The 26,316-nt window shown below is 41.0% G+C and overlaps 2 protein-coding genes across 31 annotated transcripts in view; one reads left to right on the top strand and one right to left on the bottom strand.

Annotated features, from left to right (window-relative positions):
* EYA2 (EYA transcriptional coactivator and phosphatase 2) overlaps nucleotides 1-2,702 on the top strand; it is a 131,343-nt gene extending 128,641 nt beyond the window's left edge. For all 5 annotated transcript variants that reach the window (XM_083508121.1, XM_083508120.1, XM_083508118.1 and 2 more), the window contains exon 16: nucleotides 1,855-2,702. In XM_083508121.1, the coding sequence (XP_083364247.1) occupies nucleotides 1,855-1,935 (81 nt within the window). In that variant the 3' untranslated portion in view covers nucleotides 1,936-2,702. The remainder of the gene's footprint in view (nucleotides 1-1,854) is intronic.
* Nucleotides 2,703-12,043: 9,341 nt separating this feature from the next.
* Nucleotides 12,044-26,316, bottom strand: part of ZMYND8 (zinc finger MYND-type containing 8) — an 82,317-nt gene continuing 68,044 nt past the window's right edge. For 17 of the 26 annotated variants that reach the window (XM_083507938.1, XM_083507945.1, XM_083507951.1 and 14 more), the window contains 8 exons: nucleotides 25,880-26,245; nucleotides 24,107-24,297; nucleotides 20,764-20,844; nucleotides 18,707-18,785; nucleotides 17,969-18,208; nucleotides 17,584-17,741; nucleotides 15,172-15,261; nucleotides 12,044-13,469 (listed from right to left, as the gene is read on the bottom strand). In XM_083507938.1, the coding sequence (XP_083364064.1) occupies nucleotides 13,368-13,469; nucleotides 15,172-15,261; nucleotides 17,584-17,741; nucleotides 17,969-18,208; nucleotides 18,707-18,785; nucleotides 20,764-20,844; nucleotides 24,107-24,297; nucleotides 25,880-26,245 (1,307 nt within the window). In that variant the 3' untranslated portion in view covers nucleotides 12,044-13,367. Of the gene's footprint in view, nucleotides 13,470-15,171; nucleotides 15,262-17,583; nucleotides 17,742-17,968; nucleotides 18,209-18,706; nucleotides 18,786-20,763; nucleotides 20,845-22,453; nucleotides 22,523-24,106; nucleotides 24,298-25,879; nucleotides 26,246-26,316 lie in introns of all 26 variants that reach the window. The other 9 variants (XM_083507943.1, XM_083507948.1, XM_083507949.1 and 6 more) reach the window with 3 other exon arrangements.

The following is a 26,316-nucleotide window of genomic DNA, read 5'->3' as shown; positions in this document are numbered from 1 at the left end:
CTCCCCCTCTAAAACAAGGTGCGTGCTATGATCGGGTGCGTCCTATAGAGCGAAAAATATGGTAGTCCATTAATTTCATTTGCCACTCTTCTTTCATCGGTAATTCTTGTTTCCATTTTTGTGCCAATAATATGTTTTTACATTACTTTCATCACACACGTATTCCGCCAGTCCTCCCAAGTGTGATCACCATATGTGGAATCATCATTCCGTTTTATCCTCCCAGCATCCCTATAAGATAGGCTAGACTAGGGAAGAATAATTTGTCCATCCAGAAAGCTGAGCAAGGATTTTAGCACACCTCTCCCCAGTCCCAAATCCAAATTTCGGAACCACCCGATTTCTCAGTTGTGACACCTTTACTGGGTGTCTTGAGTATGGGAAGAAAACGGTGATAAATTAGTTATAATCATGTGTAAGAGGCTGGATTTGGATCTGGCAGGCCTGGTTTCCAATCTCAGCCCAGCCACTGTACTCTTCAGATAATTCCTAGATATTTCTAAGGCAGTGATTATTCATTTGTTGGTGAAATGGGGGAAATAGCAGATTACTTGAAATGGGTGGTTGATAATAATTACTCAGCAGCAGACTGAGTTGCATTTTAACAGTGGGAGAGAGTAAATCTCTGCATAATGGAGATATGAATAGCACTCACACCTTTTACATATATATTTCACATAGTCCACTCAGATTTAAAAACAAGACCCACAATAATACCACAATGAGATTTTTGCCTTGAAGTCTGAAATACCAAAACGAAAGTTGGTATGCACATTCAATGCATTATTCTACATCAAAGGACTCCAGCTTGGCTCCTGCACCGTTTTTTTAAGGTGGGGTGAAAATATGTCAAATGCACTGCAGACAGATCTGAACAAAAGCCATCTGCTAGGACCTGAGAGACCAGGGCACTAATCTCCACTCAGCCATAATCCTCACTGGGTGACCTTGACTAATCACAGTCTCTCCGCCTAACCTACCTCACAGGGTTGTTGTGAGAGTAAAATGGAGAGAGGGGAGAACCAAGGGCCTTTTGGCAGTTCCCTCCCTGCAAGAAGTGAAGTTACAGGGAACCAGGCACAGGGCCTTCTTGGCAGTGGCGCCCTCCCTGTGGAACACCCTCCCATGAGATGTCAAGGAGATAAAGAACTACACAACTTTTAGAAGACATCTGGAGGCTGCCCTGTATTGGAATGTTTTTAATGTTTGATGTATTCTTATGTGTTTATATGTGTTGGAAGCCTCCCAGAGTGGCTGGGGAAACCCAGCCAAGTGGGTGGGGTATAAATCATGGGCATAGTAAAACAACAGAAAAATGTAACTGACCAGTCACATTGTTTCTGCCTCCCCCCAAATTCCTGCCCCTCCTAACAAATTCCTTCCCCCATCCCAACAAAAATCCTGGCTATGCCTATGGTAGTAGTAGTAGTAGTAGTAGCAGCAGCAGCAGTAATAGTAGTAGTAGTAGTAGTAGTAGTAGTAGTAGTAATAATAATAATAATAATAATAATGGTGCCTTGAGCTCCTTGGATGAAAGGTGGAATATAAATGTTATAAATGAGATGTAAACTATAGAGCAAGCCAGTTGTATATCAGGGATGAGGAAAATGTGGCCCCTTAGATGTTGTGGACTACAACTCCCATCATCCTTAGGTATCAGCCCTGCTGGCTGAGGCTGATGAGAAACGGTTGTCTCTCTTTTGATCACTGTCCCACCCGCATACAATGATTATCCATGTCTTTTTTAGATTCTATGTAAATGAAACGGGTCACATTACTCAATTACCACTGTTTGGGTGATGATTCAGGGAATGTCTTATGACCCTTTTCCTGTTTTAAAACATCTCCTCCTAGCACAACATGCCTTTCTGGAGGATCTCCTGCCACGCCGACCTTGAGGCTCTGCGACACGCACTGGAGCTGGAATACTTGTAGCAGACCCAGACGTCTCCACGGTGGGCTTCGCCATCACTCCCGAAGACACAGATCTATTTTCCTGGCATTTTCTCTTGGGGTGGAGCTCTTTTGTATGAAAGTCTTTTAAAGAGAATCTGCACCAGGAGCACAGCGTAACCAAGTTCCTCTTTTCTTTCTTTTTTTGGATGGAGAAGAAACCTTTAAATGACCTTAATAACTGGATGCTTAAAACTGAAGTGGGACATTTGCCATGTAAATTACTTCCAGGCATGCAGGAAGATCAGTCCTGGTTTAATTCATTAGGGTTTTTCCCCCCCTTCTTCTTTCTTGCTTTTAATAAATGGGAATAGGGTGGGAAGACGTGACATGGAGTTTCTAGGCATATTCGCTGGACAGTTTTATCAATTCAGAGGAGTTTCTGAGGTGGGGAGGGGAAAGATTGAAACAGATGATTTTTTGGTATTTTTTTAATTTATGAACTAATCCTATTACTCTGATATTAAGCTCAGTACCTGTGTTTGTATCTGCTGAGTTGGATAGACTTGGCCCATTCTAATTTAATAGCTCTCTTCTCCAAGGTTAACTGTGGGGAACAATCATTATCATGTCCATTTGAAATGAGCACATGTGGGACTCTTGGTGTAAAAACTATAGCTAGTTTTTGGAAACTGTGGCATGTGGGCTGCACCCATGTCTCTGTAGGCTGCCATCTTGTTTTCGCATGGTCAGGAGAAAGAGTTACCTTGTGATGAGTGAATGGCAATAAAACTATGTTTACAATTTTAGGGCTAACGTGATTGCTTACTGACGTAGATGGAGCTCGTTGCCTCGCTTCCTGCTTATCTGGATCTTGTAAAGCAGGGGCGTTGGTCCTGTGGCACTCCAACTCCCATCAGTCCCAGCCAGCATGGCCCATGGTGAGGGGAGTTGTAGTACAGCAACATCCAGAGGGCTACAGGTTCTCCATCCCTGCCGCAAAGTTTTGCTTCATAGTCCCCTGCTGACGGCTGCTTAAACGCCAACACAAAGCCAGGAGGCATTAAGGTCCATATCCAGAGATGGCTCCTGAGCATTCATGGATTTTGAGGAGATGATTAAATTTGAGAGACCTCTTGCATATTCACCACTCACACTATGTCATGAGGTAGCAGGAGTGGTAGTGGCTGGTGGCATTGCTGTGACTTAGCAAGTGGGAAAGGGGGAAGGTTGGCGCAGTGGAGTTACATACCAAACACTCCTTGTGTGTTTGCACCTTGCCACCCCCCCACCCCACTCCACTTCGTCCCAGTGAGCTAGAGAGATGCTGGTGAGCAGGAGGTCAGGTGAGCACTACTGCCTCACCCTGCAAACCACTACCACCTAGGGGAAAGAAAGGGGGAAAGACTGTGTATCAGGGCAACGCTGACTTGATGTTTATTGGGGTTTTGCAACAAGGAGGATGGTTTTTATGGTAACGAAGTTTTGCAATAGTTAGCCCTAAAATTTATCCCTCGAGGGAGCCTTGAAATATCAGGAAGAGGGGTAGGCTCCCATGCGCCTCCGTGGATGTCCTAGCCTTTGGAGTCTAGAGGGAGAAGACAAGAAAGGGACAAAGCATGCTTTTCTGGCTCTAGTGTTGGCTGCTGAATTATTCTTAAAAACAGACATACATTTGGCCGCAAGGCCAGGACAGGAAACCAAAAGGAAGGAAAAGGAAGACAACTTTGAGGCTTCCAAGAGAGGAACAAATTGAATTAAAGACAGGAAGTCTCGAGGGATGCAGGGCCAGCTGAAAGCCAGAGCCTTGATAGACAGCAAAACTGAATCTTTTAGCACTTGTCCATCAAGAAAGCATTGCTTTTGCCTGGAATCTTGAGGTTGCTGTATCAGTCTGCCACATTCTCTCTAATAGCACATCCTGTTGTGTGGGAATTACGAGAATACTTCATGACACTATGCTGAAGGGACATATTGAGGGAGATTTGGCAGCTTCTGTCCGATTCATCCTGGTTAGCGTGTCTGATAATTTATTTTAGCATTTATCCAGTGTTGTCCTGCTGCGGACCATCATGGGATAATTCCCTGTGGTGATCTGAACAGATTAATTGCTGTGCACAAACTGAACAACCACCTAGATGCACTGGAGACCAAAGATTTTGCTAGAGCAAGAGCCATAATGCACACCCGGGTGCAAAGCCACACTACACGGCCAAAGAGACATGGGAAGTGGCCAAATACGTGGCTGGGGAGGGGGCAGTGAACTAAGCATGGGGCTGTTTTATTGATGGACAAAGAAGCTTCTCTCAGCCTTGCTACCTTTCTGTGTTGCAACTAGTAAACCTCTGTGCTAGGGGTGGGCAACTCTTTCCACTGAGATTCATAGTCCCTTGGTGGTAATCAGTTGACTGCATCTCAGAGTTGGCTGAGGCTGGAGTCAAAAGGATCTTAGTTAAAAGTCTGTGGAGCCAGAGGTAGGCACGGCCATCCTTTTCCCTTTTTCTCTTTCTGCTTCTCTCCCTCATTCTCCATCTTTCTTGCCCCCCTTCCTCCTACCCCCCTTCCCCCAGCACTTACATAAAGCCCTAGAATAACAGGGTGCTCACTTCTGATCTACACTGATAAAGCCAGTGCTTTGCTATTGAACATATACTCACCACTCAGCCCAGCAATGAGGAAAAGGCCACCTGTAAGAAGGCCACTCTTAGAAGAAGAACCTAGAACAAGCTGTGCTGGATCAGGCCATTGGCCCATCAAGCCCAGCATCCTTTCCTCATGATGGCCAACCAATTGCCTGTGTCTTCAGAGACAGAGACAAGTCTCTGACAGTAGCAACAGAGCATAGCCATTGTGGCTGGTCATCATGGATAGCCTTGTCTTCCATGAATTTATGTAACCTTAAAAAGCCATCCGAGCTGGTGGGAGCCATCCGGGAACTGTATGAAGAAGTGCTTTCTTTTGCCTATCCTGAACTGCCCAACATTCAATTTCGCTGAATGCCCACAAATTTTAGCATTAATGAGACATGGAAAAAACCCTTTCTCTATCCACTTTCTCCATGCCTGGAATGAGCTACTGTAGTGGGTAGCTAAAACCTATTGCACGCCATCTTTTACATCTGAGTGTGATTTAAATTTTAAAAAGGGTGAGATCCACAGTAACAGTGCAATTTGGGCTAAGAGTTGCAGAGCATCTTTCACAAGCATTAAGATACCTATTGGATTTGGCTGTTGAGCTACACTGTCAACAGAGCTCCTATGGTACCAATTTCCCCCTTCAGATGGACCAAGCGGTGGCTCCCACAATGCTCAGGTAGCGTTTCAGGACAGACACTGGAAAATAATCTGTTCTCAGACACGGTGAACATGGTCAGCTTCCAGCAACAAACTAGACTAGCCAGTCAGGTCAGGAGCTCTTTTTGCAGCAGTGGTTTGTTATCCCCTTCAGAGAACTACAGTGGTGCCTCGCAAGACGAAAATAATCCGTTCCGCGAGTCTCTTCGTCTAGCGGTTTTTTCGTCTTGCGAAGCAACCCTATTAGCGGATTAGCGGATTAGCGGCTATTAAAGGCTTAGCGGCTAAAAGGCTATTAGCGGCTTAGCGGCTTAGAAAAAGGGGGGGAGCTAAAAAAAATCGGAACACTCACAAGACGTTTTTGTCTTGCGAAGCAAGCCCATAGGGAAATTCGTCTTGCGAAGCAGCTTAATAACGGAAAACCCTTTCGTCTAGCGGTTTTTCCGTCTTGCGAGGCATTCGGCTTGCGGGGCACCACTGTACTATGGAGTTTGGACAAGCACAACCATGGATAGTTTATTTTTTGTTACCAGGTTAAAAAAGCAATAGTCCAAACATCTTAACGCCCTCAATTATGGCTCTAATGAAGCCATGGGAGCACACACATGGTGTGCATGGATTCAATTATTTTAGCCCACACCCCTCCCAAGTCCTAGGTGGGGGAATATATGGAGATCACTGTTGGCACTGCTATTGTGGGATTTTTGCTAGTCAGTCCCTGCTCTGTTTACATAGGATTTGCACTCTTCCTGGATCTTAGCCAGGCCAGTCTTGGCTCCTGGAATGGAAATCAAAATATTATTTTGTGTAGGAGATCATCATCAGGATCCCCTCAGAGAGTTGAATGGAAGTCTCTCTGGTGGCAGGTGTACAGCAGAGCTGAAACAAATATGCTGTTTGATTCACATTTGAAGCCATTTAGGCTGGACCAATTATATCCCATTATTTAGATTTTAGATTACTTTGGCCTAACTGTATGGGATTTTGCAGTCATTGTTTTCGTTTTAGGAAGGGGTAAAAATGAGTTTGTTTACACAGCCTGTATCTGTTGTGAAATCCACTGAAGGAAAGTTTGCAGCAAATATCCACTTTTGTTTGCATCAGTATGCAGCAGCTGTTGTCATCACAAATCCTTTGTCACAAGGAAAGAAAATACCTTTCCAAGGAGCTTCACAGAGCCTTGTCATCTCAGACTCCAAATACTATTCCAGGATCAACGTATTTCCGAATCCATGAACCTGCATGGGAGAAATCCTAAGAACCTAGTTTAGGTGTGTGTAGGTGTTTATCATAAAAGCTATAATTCATTTGTTACATGATTTGGGGGGGGGGGGTTTAGAAAGATTGTAAATGTTTATTTGTTGCAGGATTCTTGCTGCATCCACACCAGCCATTTGCCAAAGGGGGGGAAAGGAAAGCTATAATTATAATTATAAAAAAGGTTGGGTTTTTTTGAGAAAATGAGGCTTGACATACTGAGAGAGAGGCTGCTTCCAAGGGAAAGATATATTAAGCTCTTTCACTTTTTGGTCTAATGAAGCATTCTGTATCACTGCTGCTAGCCCTTTCCCTACTTACTATAGGACTCTTCCATGTGTATTCCCCTCTGTGATTGTGCTTCAGGGCAAAAACAACATGTATCTAGTATTAGAGCTAATACATACTGAAGTATTGGGTACATGGGTGTATTCTAATCCTCATTAAACATTTTTTAAACCAAGTGATTACATCAGGAGCAGTGGTACTCACTTACTCAGAGTAAACCTACTGAAATCAACGGACCCAACTTAAGTCATGTTTGTTGATTTCAGTAGGTCTACTCTTGAGTATAAATACCACCCAAGAGATGTACTTAAACCTCCTGTTTAAATGAGTGGGAATGAAAATCCTCAACTTTGGCTGGATTGTACTACCGCTGGTTTTCAAGAAGGAAAAGCAGTGCCACTTACTTCTTGGAGGGCAGGATACAATCAGCAGCCCCACTCCCAGCTATAACATTTTTGCTATCATATCCCCCCACCCCATTCAGAGGCCCATTTCAGATACTTATTCGAATATAAATAAAATGACATCGCAAAAGCACAATTCAGCTTTCTTTCTTTTTAAAAAAGTACTGTTTTGAATATAAAAGGTTATAAGGATTTTGAAATGTAATGATTCATAAATGATGCTGACAATAAGATCATAAAACAAAGAGAAAGCAATAGGCAAACAACATATGGTTGTTAATCTGATCATTAAGATGCCAAGTTCTTTTAATGCGTGGAAGGGAAGAGGCAGGAAGCTGTCTTATACCAAAGCAGACCAGTGGCCCAGGATCTAGCTCAGTAATGTGCACAATGATTAGCAGTGGCTTCCCAGGATTTCAGGCAGGGAACATTCCCAGACCTGCCTGCAGATGCCAGAGATTGAACCTGGACCTCCTGCATGCAGTGCAGATGCACTGTTGCCAAGCTATGTTTTAGCCGTCCACTTGAAGTCATTTTTTGGAATGTGTCTGCTGTCGTATGCTGACAGCTTCTACGAGCCACAGCTGAGAGCTGAGAGTTCTTGGTGGGGACCAAAGGTGGATGGACTACCCCAGAAAGAGCATGGCATGTCTGCCACCAGAGGTACTGTTGTTGTTTAGTCATGTCCAACTCTTCATGACCCCATGGACCACAGCACGCCAGGCACTCCTGTCTTCCACTGCCTCCCGCAGCTTGGTCAAACTCATGTTCGTAGCTTCAAGAACACTGTCCAACCATCTCATCCTCTGTCATCCCCTTCTCCTTGTGCCTTCCATCTTTCCCAACATCAAGGTCTTTTCCAGGGAGTCTTCTCTTCTCATGAGGTGGCCAGAGTATTGGAGCCTCAGCTTCAGGATCTGTCCTTCCAGTGAGCACTCAGGGCTGATTTCCTTCAGAATGGAGAGGTTTGATCTTCTTGCAGTCCATGGGACTCAAGAGTCTCCTCCAGCACCATAATTCAAAAGCATCAATTCTCTGGAGATCAGCCTTCTTTATGGTCCAGCTCTCACTTCCATACATCACTACTGGGAAAACCATAGCCTTAACTATACCTAACACCCCATATTATCCCTCTGCAACATATTCGATTCTGCGACGCCAAGCACATCCCCACTGCCATTGCACGTTATTCGCTGCCACTAGCAGGTGTGGGAAACACACAGCTTAATGCCATGCACTGCACTGAATGCCATGCTGCAGAGGGGGAAAGGGGAGCTCAACATGAGGCTGCCATTCTCAGCAGCAGCCCTGCCCTCCCAATGTGGCTCTGCCCCATTGTAGGGCTCTTCTACATGGCCAAAGCAAGCAAGAAAGATGGTAAAGCCTTGCTGCAAGACTCTTGCAGATTTTTTACCCACCAGCAGTTTTATTCTATCTACTCACAAGAGGGAGATTAGCCTGGGCTCACAAGAAGTATCATCTGTGCCACTTCTAAACAAGAAAACCCAAGTGACCATGCATATGCCAGCTCTGGATGAGAGGCAATGTACAGCATACAAAGGACCAAAATAACAACTGGTAACATTCAATTGTCAGTAAGAAGCCCTGTTGGATCAGGTTGAAGATCTATCTAGACCATCATCCTGTTCCCATGGTAGCCAATAAGATGCTTTTGGGAAGCCTGCAATCAGGCCTTGCATGTAACCGCATTCTCCCTAGTTGTGTTTCCCAGCGACAGGCATTCAATGGCATTCTGCCTCCAACAGTGCAGGCTGAACACTGCCATCATGACAAAGAGTCATGGATATAGCCTTATGCCCTCTCTGAATTTCTATGATCTCTCCTTTAAGGCCGTCCAAATTGGCAGCCAAAACCATCTGCAGTAGTGAATCCGAGAGTTTAATTATGTGGCGCTTGTAGAGGCATTTCCTTTGGCCTGTTTCGAATCTTCCAACATGGGATAACCGCATGATGCTTCAGTATTAGATGATGAGGAAAACCCCTCTCTGGACACTTTCTCGACACCACGCATAATTTCATACACCTCTATTTAGTGGCTGGGCTTCCAAAAGCGCTACAAAAGTGCTGCTGCAAAAAAGGTCATGGTGCTTGACAAAAAGTCATTTTTAACTAGTAACAAAAATAAAATAAAAAAATGGCATAGGCATTAGGAAGGCAAGGGGAAGACTTTATAACAAGCAGTACCCCCAAGTTCAGAAACTGTCAAAATCACTGCTATCTGGGCTGGGAGCTGAAACTCACACAATCCCATTGATAAATATTGTGGTCAGAGGATAGCCCTATTGTGTGGTTTCACTGAGAAAAGACATATAGGTTTCTTCTTCTATCACAATCTTACAAATAAACCCATATCTCATAGACACTCTTTTTCTACTATCGGCCATTTTATTTTGTGTGTGTAGTTTCTAGACACAGGCACACGATGGCAGCAAACCCTCAGTAACAGCTTGCCATGGGACAAAGAAAAACCTGCTTGCAAGATAGAAACAATAGAAAATTTTACTAAAATGGATTGATAAAGCCCTGGTGCCAAGGGAATGGTTATTCCAACTGTCACCATACTATTTTTTCTCTCTGTGGAAAGCACAAATGTAGTTTCATGCAAGTTGTTCAGCATAATTTAAGCAAAATGGAAAAAGCAAGCCTAGTTAAGCACACCAACTGTAGGGAAGGAATACTAGTAAAAAATAAATAAATACAGGCTGCTTTTGCAAGCTGAAGCAGTAAGGAAAGAAAACGGGCCTTTGGGCTTGCTGGTGCGCTAACGTGTTGTTTGGAAAAGGGGTATCTGTCACTCTCTCACAATGACTCCCCCCTCCCCCGTGACAGACAAGCAAGCAAACACTAAACTCAGCTACTAGTAATCTTACAAATCTATAAAGGAAAGCCCAGCTTGCAGTCCTTACTAATAAGGATCAATTCTGTCTTAGGCACTTCTACGTAGAAGTAAGCCTCACTGAGTGCCAAGGGACTTCCTCCCCGGTAAACATATCTAGAATGAACAAGAGGTTACCGAAGAAACAGGCATGTTCTTGGGACTGTCCTGCCATATCCCCCCTTTAAAAAGTCCCTTAAATCAAGTTCCTAACTTCAGTCTTGCTCTTACAAGCTACTTTTACGAAACTTGCTTTAGTAGTTTTCGTTTGTTTGTCGTTTTTAGAAAAGTGGCAGTAACTTACTAGGGCTGACTGCTTTTATTCTGAAGCAGCGAACAGCTCCCATTAAGTCTACTCATTTCAGTGGGTCTACTCTTGAGCATGACATAAGTGGGATGCAACCCTGTGGTCCCAATGGTGGGCTCTGCTTCCTACCCACCACCAAAGCAGCTCTTTTGGGTGACGAGTTTAATGAGACCATAGATCCCACATCTCTTATCATGTCTACTTTTACCCACAAGCTCCCTGCTTCTTGGCGTTAAATGTCAGATGAAGTGACGCAGTAGTGGCCTGCTTGTGATCAGGATCATCATGATTATTTGAGAGAAGTGTCAATACGTTATTAGTCAGAACACAGTGTGCTTTAAATAGACTGGCAAGCAGCAATGGTTTTTAAAGAGCCCGTGTCTCTTGAAACTGATCAAGTCCAAACTGTGCATAATATGTAAACTTGTTCATTTTCCTGCATGACTGATATTCTACATTTTGAAAGGACACTGGACTTTGGTGAACAACTTTCCCCAAAGACTAGAGGTTCAATCTCAAGTAGTTGTTCTTGTCTGTCTTGGGGCCTCACAGTACAATGGTCTACAGAACGGAAGGGTTCAGTGTCTTAAGATGGGCTTTATTGTTGGCAGGACTGTGGTGGTAGCTGCTGGCATGATTCATAAATCACAGAATTGTAGAGTTGGAATGGATGATGAGGGTCATCTAGTCCAGCCCCCTGAAATGCAGGAATCTTTTGCCCAGCATGGGTCTCAAACCCACAATGCTGAGATTAAGAGTCTGAGCTACTGTGATGTGAGATGTGAAACAGGCTTGGCTCTCTGGTGGCAAATAATTATTGCCATGGTGAAGGTTCACATTAGGAGATCCCAAGATGCTGGAAGTCAGTTTTGATGACTTTGACAACCCTGAAATTGGTTTGTTTTTTCTCCTCTCTCTCTTTTTCAGCATTTGACTTGCCAGCCAAAGCTATGAGAAAGCAAGAGTGAAATACAGACAGTAGATTTTTAGTTTGTTAAAAGAAAAGAAACAAGAGAACGAAGAAAAAGAGAAACCAAACTAGTAAAGGTGGTATTAGTAAGCAGCAAAAATTCTTCAGCCTCTCTGCCCCAGGGTGCTGCTCTGGGCCTCATTTGTTTGAGGTTAGGTTGGCTGGGACTCAGTCCTCCTCAGAGGCACCTCAATTTTGGAACCTGAGATAATTTGATGTGCTTAGCCTTATTTAAGCATCAAACAGACAAAACTTATTAGCTGTGCGGAAAAGCAAGCAGCTGACAAATTCTAAAATAAATAAAAAGTAAAATATCTCTTACTCTTCTGTGTCTGTTCAATGTCCAGGAGGCAGATGAAAACAAGAAAACATCTGCATATTTGCTAATGTTGAATAGGAAGGCTGCAGTGCTCTCAGAACAGTTTCCATTGCTAGGCAGAACAAGTGAAGAGAGTAATATAAAACTGTAAGTAAGCATGCCAAGTAGTGATGCAGTTAACTATCAACTACCAGAGAAATACAGCTGGATCAGAATGAGTTGTTGTTTTTAAAGGACACATGTAAATGTAACCTGGCTTTCAGAAGGAAAATGGAAACCCAACATGACCCATTTTTTTCTAAAACAGTTTAATTAAAAAAAAGGAAGAATTAAAGAAACTTAAAGAGCCCTGAAAAAAACTGGGAAGTCCCAAAGCATATTGTGTGTCACCTGCTTTAGTAAAAGAAACACAATAATCAAAAAAGATATTTAGTTTAATACAAATTTTATACAAAGAAAATGTGAAAAAATACTTCCATATGCTAAAAGCAATTATGCTTCACAAATAAGGCCAGCTAGGCTATCTTTGACACAATGCAATTCACAAATATTCTGCTCCTGATTTTTTTTTCCTTCTAGCTTTTTTCTTCTTTCCTCTAATGTGTGTACTAGCTGGAGACTGTACAAACCGCATCCTTTATAAACAATGGGAGAAATCAATATGACTAAAATGTACAACAAAATGTACTGGAATGATATAATACAATTAATTTTCTCATATACATACATCACCTTGCTTTGTTCAATGCTTTGTTTACACAACATACAAAATGGTACTACAGTTTAAGTGTAACAGACAGTGTTTTCATGGGTTACTTTCTCTCTCATACTGTACTGTTTCATGCTTACATAAAAACATAAAAATCCCATAATACATGCTCTATTCCAGCATCAATGTCCTTTGCCCTCGTTTCCTGGTAAAGAGTCTTCTCCATCTATAGCTCTTGTTCCCTTTGAAAACAATTTCAAAGTCCTTTGGACACTTAAAAAAAGAAGCAGCAGCAATACAACTGAAACATAACCTAGTAGGAAGCATACGCCCCAAAATCCATTTTCATTATCTCTGGAACTATTGATCTGATATTTAGCTTCCGACTTTCCTTTTCTCTTAGCATGAATGAAATTTAACCCCCCCCCCCATTTTGTAAACAATCTCTCTCATTTTAAATATGAAACACAAAATATGTCCTTTAATGTACGAGGAGCCTTAAGATTGGAAATGCTTGATTTAACAAATTTAAAACGGCAAGTTCCAGCTTCAGTTGCACAAACCAATGTGCAGGCGTGTGTTTTTTTCCGTCTCCAAAGGCAAGGCAAGTGGTTCAGTCTTCTCATTCTTGATTTATGTGTGCAACTGCAGTTCCCAGAAAACCATTTCTCTTGGTGGTGTTTGTGGCAAGTCTGATTTAACCTTTCCTTCACCAGCTTCCAACACTCCTTATACGTCGAAGTCAATACAAATATAAAAAGGAGATGGTACTCTAACATCATCCACAAAATGTACATAATTTACAACAGAAGCATAGATTTACCATGAATTTTACCAGTCCTCAAGCTTTTTAAAGCCAGCGCTAATGCTTTACATTAATGTAGTGTAATAAATGCTTTGTACACCTGTACAAAGCTAAAAGTCTGAACCTTTGAGGTTAATCCAATGAACTGCGGGGATTTTTTAAAAAACATTTCTATTACAGAGACGATTATATACTCCAACAGCTGCCTGGATTCCTTTGTTAGCAGTTAGACTCTCCGTACTTGGACAGGCATTGTTGTCTGAACATATTGAACTCCTGTTCTCATTGCCACGGTCCCAGCTGTAGGGCTTACTACTACAGGAATGGTCTGTGGATTAAAACCAAAACACACATGTCAGCAACCACAAGCACAGAAACGTAGGATTGCCTGTCATGAGAAATCCTCAGCATGATACTACCCGGGAAATAAAGGGCACAATACATAATAATACACTACTGTACATAATAAGCACTCTGAGCCGTGTGCAAGACATTCAGTACCGAGTCAAAAAAATGAGTTTTCCTATTCCTTGCTATATAGCCTCAGACCTGTGTGTAACTTTCCTCTCAATATAATTGCAAGCAATCCCTTAAACAGTAGAAATCTGATTAAAAGTGTTTAAAGTTTCTGTATTACACAAATATTCTGTCTTGTCACTAGAAAACAAACTCTATGTATTGTTTAAACAATGTGTGTTCACTCAAATCAGATGGTAAATCCTGATCTTCAAAGTGCTCACAAACCAACAATTTACAGGAGACAATGGGCACAACAGCTAAAAAAACAAACCATGATTGTGTTGTTTTCAAAATGTAGTAACCTGGAGACTTCCATCACATGTACCAGGAACTGATCCAGTGCTTTCTTTACACAAACTGTAGGATGAATATTGAACCATGCTGGTGTGTTGAGCCCCTTTAAGGCATTAGGATTTATTACTAAACTCATATATGCATTCCACAATAGCATTAGGTCAGATGTTGCTAATAAAACATGTCTAATATGCACATAGTAAGAGAATTAGTGGATTTGGGCACTGTGCCTTGAAACAGTAGGATCGTTAGCATTATGACCACAGTAGGTCAGTAAATGTACATGGAACATTTGGTATGGCCAAACAGAACATTTGGTACTGACCATTGTAAATTATAGAATTAAATGTCAAGTAGGGCGAAAAATCACCAAGGCTCTCCCCTCCTGCTTTAAGGCAGTATTGTTAAAAATTAAAACATGATCACCAGGACATCTGATTTTGAGGAAAACATGCCGCTCCGGAGGGATCAAACATGGTCAGCAAAGCAAGGTAAAACTCAACCAACAGAACTTTCTAAGGTAAAATCATTTTAGGCAGAAGTAAATCCCAACACCACCCTCCATCTTCTAATTGTGGCGGAAAGTTTTTTTGAAACAAGAAGCTCCAAGTTCACTTTGTTACAAATAACTCTAGCTCAGTCTCTCTGTTGAGCATTTTTGGGCCTGAAGAGCACAGGATGAATAGTTAAATTTTTGCTTACCACATGGTGATTGCACAAAAGAAATTAAGAAGCCTGAGGGATTAAATGGATGTGGAACAGTGGCCTAATTCCTACATCACAGCCAACATTTCCTATCTCAGCAGCAAAAGATCGTGACGTACAATGGCAATGCGACAATTCCAGAAACACAGAACATATATGCAATATTGTTAGGGCTTGGTTTGTTTGGCATAACCTGGATAGCGCTAAAATAAAACTTGTTCACATTGCACAAAGCAAGAGCTCACCATATTTGCAGTAATGTTTACCTCCCCTCCCCCCAAAAATTGCAGCTGTAACTATGTGTGAATGTTGGCTAGTCTTTGAATCCTTGGTTGGCTCTATGATGAAATTATATGGCATGAGGGAAATGGAGATGTTGTACGGCAAAATAAGGCGTTTTACACTGCAAATATAGACTTGGGACCGGTGAATTCATGTCCTGATAACACAGGAGAAAACCCCGCCCCCCACAATAGATAATGAGCTGTTTCAATGCCAAAAGCAGTACTTACAATTGTGGGTTGAGTAGTTGGTATATAGGTGGTGGTCTGCGGGACCTGGACCAGTTTTATAGGCTGGCTGCTTGTCACACCTGTTGCTATCTGCAGAGACAGCACAGGCAACCTCAGCAAAAGGTTCAGCTTTTACATAAATGCCACCTATTTATTATTATCATAGAAATTTGTCAGATGTTTGGCTTGCATTAAAATTTGCATCTCAATGAATTCACAGGTTACTTTTTTGTTAATGAAACCAAAATTCAAAATATGAATGTGAGCAATGTATACAGCTTGATGTTTCAAAAAGGTGTAACAATTATGTGAAAGCAATTTGAGATTTTCAAGCAAAATGTTCCATGGTAGAAATTGTAGGCACCCAACATTTTCTTTGCAAATAATGCCAGATCATAGCAAAACACAGCACTGCTACAAGCAGAAGAGACTGCTCTTTTAAAAATACCTAAACATGTGTGTACCTAATTAGTCAGTCAAGGTTTTTTGGTAAGCATCACCAATTTCCAATGTGCTTCAAGCATCCCCCTCAATGAAAAAACACATGAAATCTAGAGAACTTATAAAGTTTTATGAACTAGGTTCACAGAAAGTGTGAGCTCATGAGTATACCTTGAGTCCTGTTCTCCAATATAGTTCAAATGAGACATGATGCAATTAAAGTACTGGTGAAGTAAATACTATATTGTTATTTTACTAAACACACAGGGTTTGGGGACGAAGGAATAAATATGCAATTCCAGCTCTTCATAAAGATATTGTCAGTGCGACAATGGTTATTCATATCTCTGATTAGAAATCATATCCTAATCCATCTGAAGAATGTTAATTGACATATACAAGGATATACAAGGCGTATGTAGCCAATGACAGCTTATGTATTCCAATGCCTGCCATTTATGTGGAGAAGTTAGGGTACAGAATTAGTTGAGGATATGGTAATTTGAGCAACAGTTTCAAACCTGAGTTTTGGGCGCTTGGTAGAAGTGCCGGGGCATGATGTGAGTGTATCTACAGGGCAAATACAATCTGCGATTCAAAGGGGCTAGAATAGAGAAAGGTTGATGGGCATTCATGCACCCAGAGCAATAGCTTTGACTCAGCCTCAATGAGACTCAATGAGAGTGGCAGAATATTGAATGAAATTTCATTAGGGCATGGCATGGCGAAGGACAAAACTGGTGCTGTTGTTTCTCCTAGAATTTCACTGAGAGACGGGCACCATTAACTACTCCTACCTGCAGAGTCACTTCCAGCACTGGCTGGACCCATGGATTTATGTTATGGAGTCCCACAGGGCTCCATCTTATCCCTCATGCTGTTCAGAGGCTGTGCAGGCACTGGGTCAGTGTTTGGATACAGTGATGGGTTGGACTAGGGCTGATAAATGGAAATTGAATCTAGTTAAGATGGAGGTCCTGTGGGTGGGTGGTCTCTGGTCCAGGAATTAAGGGGTTGGCTTGTTCTGGATGGGGTTGCATCCCCGCCCCCCTTGATGGAGCAGCTTCGAAGTCTAGGGTACTCCTACAGGCCAAAGTGTCACTGAATATACAGATGGCTTTGGTGGGGCCTATACCCAGCTCTAGCTGGTTCATCAGCTGTGGCTGTTCCAGGACTGAGATAGTTTGGCCTCAGTAATCCATGCTCTGATAACCATACACATTAATGCAATGTGCTTTACATGAGGTTGTCCTTAATAACAGTCTGGAGGCTGCAACTAGTACTGAGAGTAGCCAGAAGAGTGTGTATCACTCCAAGTTCTGAGAGCGCTCACGGGTTGCCAGTGAGCTTCAGGGTCCAATTCAAAGTGTTGGTACTAGTATACAAAGCCCTAAAGTACTTGAAGGAGTGTCTTCTGCCATATGTCTAAGCACACAGTTTACAATTGGGGGGGGGGGCTTCTTGCAGTACCAACACTGTGGATACCAAGGAGGGTGAAAAAGTATGAGAGGGGTTTCCTCTGTGGTAGTACAGCCAGAATGTAAAACACATTTTTATTTGCCCAGGCCTTTGGAAGGAGATAGGATTATTTGGGCACTGTCATTTTAATTACTGATTTTGGAATTGGTCTTATGAAATTTCATGTTGTCAGCTACCCTGGGCCCTCTTAAAGGAAGGAAGACTGGACACAAATAAATGAAATGAAATATGAGAGAGCCTAGATACATTTTGGTCCCTTCCCTTAAGAAATAACTTTGTAAGATTAAAGACAAATCTCCGAAATGTGTTTCAATTCATATGGACCCTCAAGAACCTTAACAGGAAACCAGAATTCAGTGTTTTAAACAGTCTCACAAATTTGACATGAAGGGGGTTGTGGTTAAGTAAAGAAGTATGTTGTAAGCCACCTTGAGAGTGGTTTTAACTTTGGAAAGGCGGCATACAAGTAAAAGGACTGACTGAAATACTTACTGTAACACTCTCCTTGCTCTTTTCAACAGCTGCCTCTTTTTCTTTTGGAGTACTGGCAGTTTCTGTAGGTGCCGGCTGTGCACTGGAGGTAGGCTGGGATGATTTATTTAATGTTTCTGTGCTAATTTCAGTATCCGTTTCTTGCTGTGTTGCAGTTGCTAAAATGAAAACAAAAGGATTTCTAAATTATGTAACTGGATGGTGTTCACTCACAAATAAGTTAAAACAGTTGTGAGGAACCTTTGGCCCTCCAGATGTTGCTGAACTACAACTCTCACCATCCCTGGGTATTGGTCAGGCTTCGTGGAACTCATGGGAATTGTAGCGTGGCAACATCTAGAAGGTCAAAGGTTTCCCACACTTGGGTTAAAAAGATATTGTTTACCTGACTGTGTGCAGGACTTCATGTGTTCCGGCCAATGGGCTTGCTGGCAAGGGTAGTCGCAGTAACTGGTATTCCAACAACAGTAGAAAATCGCTTCTTTTTTGCAGTTGGCACACCACTGCTTCTTTTTGGTTTCATCCACAGCTTGCTGCTTTTCCAGTTCCAGCTGCTTCTTCACTTCGGCAATCAAACGATCTCTTTCCTGTTCCAAACTCTGACGCATTTCAGCCATTGTGAGTTCTAGTCAACAGACAGACAGCATATAGTCAACAGTGGGTCCAAATGGTAATTTAGAAATTTAAGTTTTAGCTCCAGATGCATTAGTGACTTTTAGATGAAAAAAAACCAGCTTCATTCTGTAACTGCAAGTGCAGCATTAGGCAACATATCTACCAAACTAGTGATTATTGGTTCTCATGAATGAACTATAAATGAACAATTACTATCCAAATTTGCTTTCTGGATTTCAAAAAGAGTAAGCATATTTCCATTCTCAAAACAGTACATATTTAAATTGTGGTTCAGGAAATACTATATTGAGCTGGTTCAGATGTCTGAACTGGCCCACTCTAACTGACTGTACATGTGAGGAACAGTCTAAGATGGCATGTTCCATCACATTTTCTACTCTTTCTAGGGAGGACAATTTGTACTATCACAGAGTTGCAGCTGAGATACTGCCATGGCCTTTTAAAAAATAAGTGGCAACATCATTATTTTGAACTGCATTTTTTATACCCAGATTGTGTTTCATTTCTGAAAGTTCCTGCTGATGTAACCACTGAAGCTTTTCTATTTCAATTCTCAAACGACGAATCTGGAATATCAAAGAAATAATTAGGTCACTTGATTTAAAAAAAGGCTTTTCAACCCTATGAGTTTTGGATTTAATTTGCATAAGTTTGCATATGAACAAAATGATTCTGAAGGGAAAAAAGCACCCTCTCTTGGTTTTTAGAAGATACATTTCTGTTTCCCAATAATCACCATATCAGAAAAGGCATTCCAACCTGTGTGTAAAAAGGAATGCTTCCTATGGATTTGTATCTATTTAGTATTAAAAATAACTAACATTTTTTATAACCCATGGCTCAACTAATAACGGGTATATTTAAACTGACTAAGTGACTTAGAGTTCCATGATTCATACTTTAGGTTTCCCTTCTTCTAAATAAAATTTCAAATAAAATAAAGTAAAACACACACACACACACACACACACACCCCAATACATAAATAGAAGTGCTTAGTTTGCTGGTTTTAACCAGTTATTGCATGATTCAAAAAGAGCACTAGGAATTTATGCCAACAGTGATGAGAAACAAGGCAAATTTCGTCCTTCTGGTATTTCAAACAGTAAGCAGAGAGAAAACTAGGAGACTGATAAAAAAAACAACTTTCACACTCATAATAAGAGATTTTAGCAAAATTCATCAGCAAAATGGATAGCAAATGGAGCAATTTTTCTCTAATAATACTGCTAGGGAATCTGTACACAAAAAAATGAGAGTCCTTAAGAGGAACCTACATATATTAAATATGTATCCTGAAGAATTTACAAGAATGGTTCTACATGAAGAACTCAATATTTTTTAATGTTTCGTACAGGTATATGGACCAGGATTAATAGTTAGCACCGTAGTGAATGACAAAAGTAAAGTGCCCCTACTGATTTAATTTTCATTTTACTGCTATTAAAAGTTTTGCTTGTTTTATGTTGTAAGCTGCTCTGAAAAAGTTGTGTTATAACACAGGCTATAAAGGTAGTTAGTAAATAAATAAACATTCAGAAAAATTGACTTTAAAGAAAAATAACTGTCTTTTTTTAAAAAAGAGAGAGAGAGAGAGAAGGCTGTTTTTTAATGCAATGTCACGATCAGCATGCTTCTGTAAATCATTAGTTGCCTACAGAACTCTGAGTAACATGGGCATCGCACAGTCACTCTCTCCCCTCCCTTGCTACGTGGCATGAAAAAGAGAAGGGTTAGTTAATGTGCCTGAATCACAGGAAAGAAAAAAGATAAGATACTGAAAATAATTTTCCCTCATCCTTTCCTTCCTGTTTTTCATGCTCCATGAAAACAATATATTTACTAAACAAATTGAGGTGGTGACACTGGTTGTACTCTTATGTAATGCTAAACAATGGTTTAGCCCTACGTGTGCAAGCCAGAATAAGCTCCCTGTTAATTGAGTATTTCAAATTGTAAACTGGACCTAAGATATTTTGCTTGCGTAAACAAGTTAGATTTAGAAGGCCTGAAGGAAAATCTTGGAATAGCTAGTCTGCCTTGCATTTAAGGAAGTACAGTTGGACCTCGAGTTAAGAACTTAATTCGTTCTGGAGGTCCATTCTTAACCTGAAACGGTTCTTAATCTGAGGTACCACTTTAGCTAATGGGGCCTCCCGCTGCTGCCGTCGTGCGATTTATGTTTTCATCCTGAAGCAAAGTTCTTAACCTGAGGTACTATTTCTGGGTTAGCAGACTCTGTAACCTGAAGCGTCTGTACCACTGTAGAGCTATTATATTGTCATTGTCTGGCACAGTAGTAGCAGCTTTTAGCAAGAGCAACCTAGTTAAAATTTCAGGCTATAAACTTTAATGAGCTCCTCTCTCACACAGTATGCAACCAGTAGTTTTCACAATAGTTGGTATTAGATCAGACAAGAGGCTAGAACTCAAATACATATCTGCAGAATATTTAAAAGGCAGATTTCTACTTATTTTAAAAGTGTTTCACATTTTATTTTTTAAAGAAAAAAATGTGACTTGCTGATGGCAAAAGACACTGACCTCAGCAATTGTGCTTCCAGTGGTATTTTTTGAAAGGTCATTGTATATTTCTGTCATTGTTCCTTTTATGGCATCCATCATCTGTTAAAAAAAAAGTTTATTAAGGAATTAAAAGTGATCTTGCTTTTTAAATTTCTTTATCCTGGGAACATTCCATAATTTCTTATGTAGGATATTATAAAAACTACTGACACATTTTTCTTTGAATGGATTTTGTAAATCATATCAATAATATAAAAGAAACCCAGCAACCACTGTATCTTAGGTCATATTGATACCTCTTGACCTCTGAGATTCATCCACTCCACACACAATGGATAGAAGTGAACAACTGAGCTTTAGGAAGAACTTTCTGCAATAAATGCTGCTCAATAGTGGAACGAACTACCTTGAAGGGTTACGGACTCTCCCTCACTGGAGGTTTTTACACAGAGGTTAGATGGCCATCTGTCAGGGATTCTTTAGCAATGATTCCTGCATTGCAAGTGGTTGGGCTAGATGGCCCTTTGGGTTGCTTCACACTATATTTCTATGATTCTATGAACTTGGGTGGGATTCCGTGTGTGAATAAAAATATCACCTCTCCATTTAGTTCTTTTGATATCAGTTTCTAATCTCACTATGAGTAAAATCTCAGAAATCAAATAGCAAGTGATTATACAGAGCCATTATAAATGATTGCATGCAACATGATTGCATACCTGCCGGGGGGGAGGGGCGTGTATCTGTGTGTGCCTCAGACAACAATGTGGGGTGCCACGTGCTATGGTTAAATCACTTTACAGTATGTTTAGTTTGGTAGCCAGACAACTGGACTCTCAGACATGTGGCGAGTTCATAGTTCACTATTTACTTTTTCAACCTGAATGCCATAGGTTCTCTCTAGATGGTGTTAAATTACAATATTGCCATGTATCTGTAATGCCATAAGAGCATTCAAATCACCAATCACCATGTCAAAACACAGAATTCCATGTTGGCATTATTATAGCAGTTAGATCTCAAAATGACAATCAGAATCCAACTCTATTCGCTTGCATACATCAGACACCAACGAAGCATTCTGGAGCCATTTACTTTTAATTTTAGTCCTAATTTATGCATTGAGAGTCTGAAATGCAGTACTCTGGGAATCTGTTCACAGTCTACCATGCAAGCTGCTGATGCAGGATCAGATGTCAACATTCATGAGGTAGTAAAATGGATCAAGATACCTACAGGACTGAGATGGGAGAAAGAAACTGCATGAACTTTCTAAACATCATTTGTGACTTTATACATGGCATCAACTCACTGAGTGGTTTAGATAAACAGGGCAGATACCTGTGTTTCTCTCCACTTCATGCAAATGGCTACATTGGAAAATGATGCGAGGAATTCCTCATTTTTGCTTTTCACGTCTATTTTTTTTTTTATAGTAAGGTTCAATTTAGCTCTCTGCCTAAATATCTTAATTAAATAAAGTTACATCAATAGAAACTGGAATGGCTTCTTAAAATAAAGACACTGGAGGGGGCAAATGCACTTCGTAAACATTTAAAGCACCACCCCTGGATGGCTCATTTTTCATCATTCTAAAACCTCTCAATATGTTTAAATGAACACATTTTAGAAGAACCACTTCACACAAGAAGCAGGAGTTGTTTTTACTTCATGATTTTGGTACCTGAACAAAAATGGAATTACTTACTTGTCATTAATTGTTCTTCCAGTTGTGCTGCCCCTGTGTAGTCTCACTAGTGGTGTTAAGGTACGCCAGCTGTAACACACGGGGAAACTTTCACAGCAGTATTTTAAACTGGCCAGCTATGCACTTAAGCTTGATGTTCAATGAAGCACCTGTTTACAGCCTTGCCTGCTCAGTTCTCATTCTGGCCACTTCTCCTTTGTCTTCCTTGAAGGAGTTCAGGTAGTACACAAGGCTAGTTTACCCAGGCAAGAAAGTATGGCTGAAAGATGCTGACTTGCCCAAGGCCAACCAATGAACTTTATGACTTACAAGTGATTTGAAATCTACTATTTCTCTCTTGCATACACAGAATGTGTAGCAAGTTTTTCAGGGAGAAGGTATGCAAGACTAGGCTTTACAGCCCTGCCTAAAAATAAAAATGTCAGCCCTTCATATACAGTCCTTTATCTACCACATGTGTACCAGCCTAAAGCCTTTGGAACTGTTGTGTCACAGCTTGCACACACTAATTACAGGACAGTTCATCCTCTATCCCCACTCCACCACCAAAGCCCCCATATCTGTTTGGAAGCCATGTTTGGCAACTGTAGCTGAAAGCGCTTATCCAAAGATGCTGGCTTTCCCAAGCAAGAACCAATTGGTCACTGTGGCATACCACTTGCCCAGATAGGCCAAGCAAAAGCATCAGCTTCCCTGGCTACCAGAAACTCATATAGCTCAGCTACTCTCATACAGCTGTATCCAATGGGCTCCTGTACCAAATAGGTTCTATAGAGATAGCTTTACATATCTGTAAGACTAACTCTGTCCCAAGAAGTGCAGGGTTTAAGGCTATTACTGTGACATCATTGCTCTGTACACTGAAGTGGAAAATACTCAGCTCAGAATACCATTTTTTTTCCTAACAGAATATCAAAAATTCTCTCTTGCAGCCTTTACGCAAGAACACCTACATGGTGCCATCTCAGAGTCTTCCTTCAAATTCCACAAAGGCCCCCTTTTCTATTAAGCCTCAGGCTTAATATTTAGATCCTCATCTCCAATTGGAGCAAAGTTTAAGGACATGAAACTGTATTTCCTTGTATTAATTTTTCTCTACTTTTCTCCTACTGCTTAAATATAGATTTTAGGCTCTTTGAGGCAAGCATTTGCATTTGTTTTCTCATTATTATTTTAATGCACCATACAGATGGTTGTCTATGCTAAAAGAAACACGCATGAAGTAGGAAAAAAAGCTTTGTCAAACATTACAGATAAATCTGATAAGTACTAATAAAATTATGATGTGCATACATATATCCACACATGTTGGGTTAATAAAATTTATCCATAAATGCATGTTAACCATGCATACATTCGGGCTGTTTTTGTCTCTTCCCTCCATCCCTGACCCCAAAACCCAAGCTTCTGTTTTTGGAGAACTACGGCAGGAAAAGTTGCAGTGCTTCCAGCTACACACCAGCAGCCAGTTTAAAATATTGCTGTTAAGGTTCTTCCACGTGTTCAAAGGTTAAACTTATCCACATTACAGGATGAGGAAAAATGTTCAGGCAAGTGGATAACCTGCTTTGTTGCACATCAGCAACTGCATTAACTTCAAAGTAAAACTTGTAAGAATGTAGTGCTTTTTTAAAACAAAAACAAAAAACTTACTTTACTAGTATACTTAGCAATATCTGCAGCCACATCTGCTGAAGCTGTTGCTATTGGCAAGTCTGTATTAACTGAAGATGAAAGTGTACTTGCTGATCCAGAACTGGTTACTATGGAAACAGGTTGAGTGCTTGTAACCAAGGTAATGGTTGACGTTGAAGTACTCTGAGTAATTTCTTTTTGCTGTACAGCTAAGGACACAAAACAAACCCACAAGTGAATCACTGCAGATTTCAATGCTTTTGAAATGTCAAAAAACAGGCAAACCAATGCTAAATAAATGCTGTCCAATAGCTTTTCACAGCTCAATCTTGAACATTTGTGTTGGTGGATTGGTGTGTGATGCTCCCATATTTCTTGCAGTGGTGACATACCTTATTCTGTGACATTATGCTGGCATAAGTGTGTAAACCAGGGCAGAAAACCCTAAGACAAGGCAGTTAAGGATTCTTAGGGCAACTTTTAGTGAGTGTCTATGCTGGTTTCACCAGCCACTGGAAAATACTCCTTAAAATGTACCATAGTGGGATAATACATTGATTATGGCCAAGTAAAATGTCACAAAGTAGTGAACAAGCTGTTGAGTTATTAGGAACTGTTCCAGTATGATATTAAGCAAAATGGGACAGGGAGGGAGGGAAGGGGGGGAGCTGCAAATTCAGTTGATGCCCCAAAATCTACAGATTACAACTGTCTAAAGATATTAGGAAGATTTAATTAGATTAGTATCTGTTAGGTGCAAATTAAATTTCAGAGTTAATTAGATTAAGAACTGCTAGGACAATAATAATAATGGCTGTTTCCCCATTTTTGGAAAATAAGAAATCTAGAAGTTACTTGGATCTATCCTCTTAAAAGGTTGGCACTCTTCGTTTTCATAACCATGTTTCACAGAAAATAAAAAACCTTCTGTCATCACATAACAAGGGATCGACATGTTCTTTAAGGACAGCTTTATAACCAATCAAAATTATATGGTGGAATCTAACATTGCACAATGGGACTTTATTTTCCTCACCTCTTCATTGCAGCCATGCCCTAGTCCCCTGTCACACAAACAATTTGCACGGGAGGGTTTTCTAACTCTCCAGAGCAGATTTTAAGGGTGTGGGGGGTTATAGAGGGAGGGACTCAAGCACAGACAGCATTAGATACAACCTATATTGTGCATCTCCATATTGATACAAGATAAGCTATGCCTTATCCCTGAAGTAGTTCACTTTCTTCCACTAATAAATATTGGTGATTGCAATCATTTCCCTTCATATGGTTATTTCCACTTAAGAGAGCTCATTTTTCAGTTATAGATACATTTCATTTTATAATACTTACGAAATAATTAAAACTACAGTGGAAAGATATTGCAGTTCACATTCCAACTAAAATGCTGCAGATAAACAAATTATTCTAAGTACTGTTGTACCTTGGCTCCCAAACGCCTTGGGTCCCAAACGCGACAAACCCGGAAGTGAGTGTTCTGGTTTGCAAACGTTCTTTGGAACCCGAATGTCTGGTGCGGCTTCCACAGCTTCTGATTGGCTGCAGGAGCTTCCTGCAGCCAATCGGAAGCTACGGCTTGGTTTCCAAATGTTTTGGAAGTCGAATAGACTTCCAAGGTACCACTGTACACTTAAGGACCACACTGGTGGAGCGATTTTGCATTTTCATATCTTTACAGGACCCATATTTATGGAAGAATAGTTTGAAGTACTTGAGCACAATGACCACAGCAAAAATACAGCAGTGAGAACAAAATGGGAAAGGTGATAATACCTTTCACGGCTTGTCTTGTCTGATATCTTGTTCCTTGGGAGGACTGAGGTTGCTGCTGCTGACTCTGTTGCTGCTGCTGTTGCCTTTGCACCTTCTGCATATGCCATTTCTGAGAAGAAGTCTGAAATTTGTTTGAAGAATTCCATACTACCCGTTGGACTGCTGGGGCAGTTTCCTTTGGTAGAAGCGGCCTCTGCTTCTTCACTGGGCTCCCGGTGGCTGCAGCTGGAGTGCTGGCAGCAGAAGTAGTGCTTGTTGTAGCTGTGACACCAGCTGGAGGAGTCTGGGATGCGGATCGAGTAAGCACCTGAGTTTCAGTTGGAGGCTGACTACTTACTGTTGAAGAAGGTGGGGTTTTAGCTGCAGCTAAGTGGGTAGAAAAAAAACATGATCTTTTTTACTGACAATTCAGGTAATACAAAACCCAGTTACTGTGA

The sequence above is a fragment of the Podarcis liolepis genome (assembly GCF_965112155.1).
Source record: "Podarcis liolepis genome assembly, chromosome: 6".
Lineage (NCBI taxonomy): Eukaryota > Metazoa > Chordata > Lepidosauria > Squamata > Lacertidae > Podarcis > Podarcis liolepis.
The sequence above is the reverse complement of the archived record's forward strand: the minus strand, read 5'-3'. Positions and strand labels throughout refer to the sequence as shown.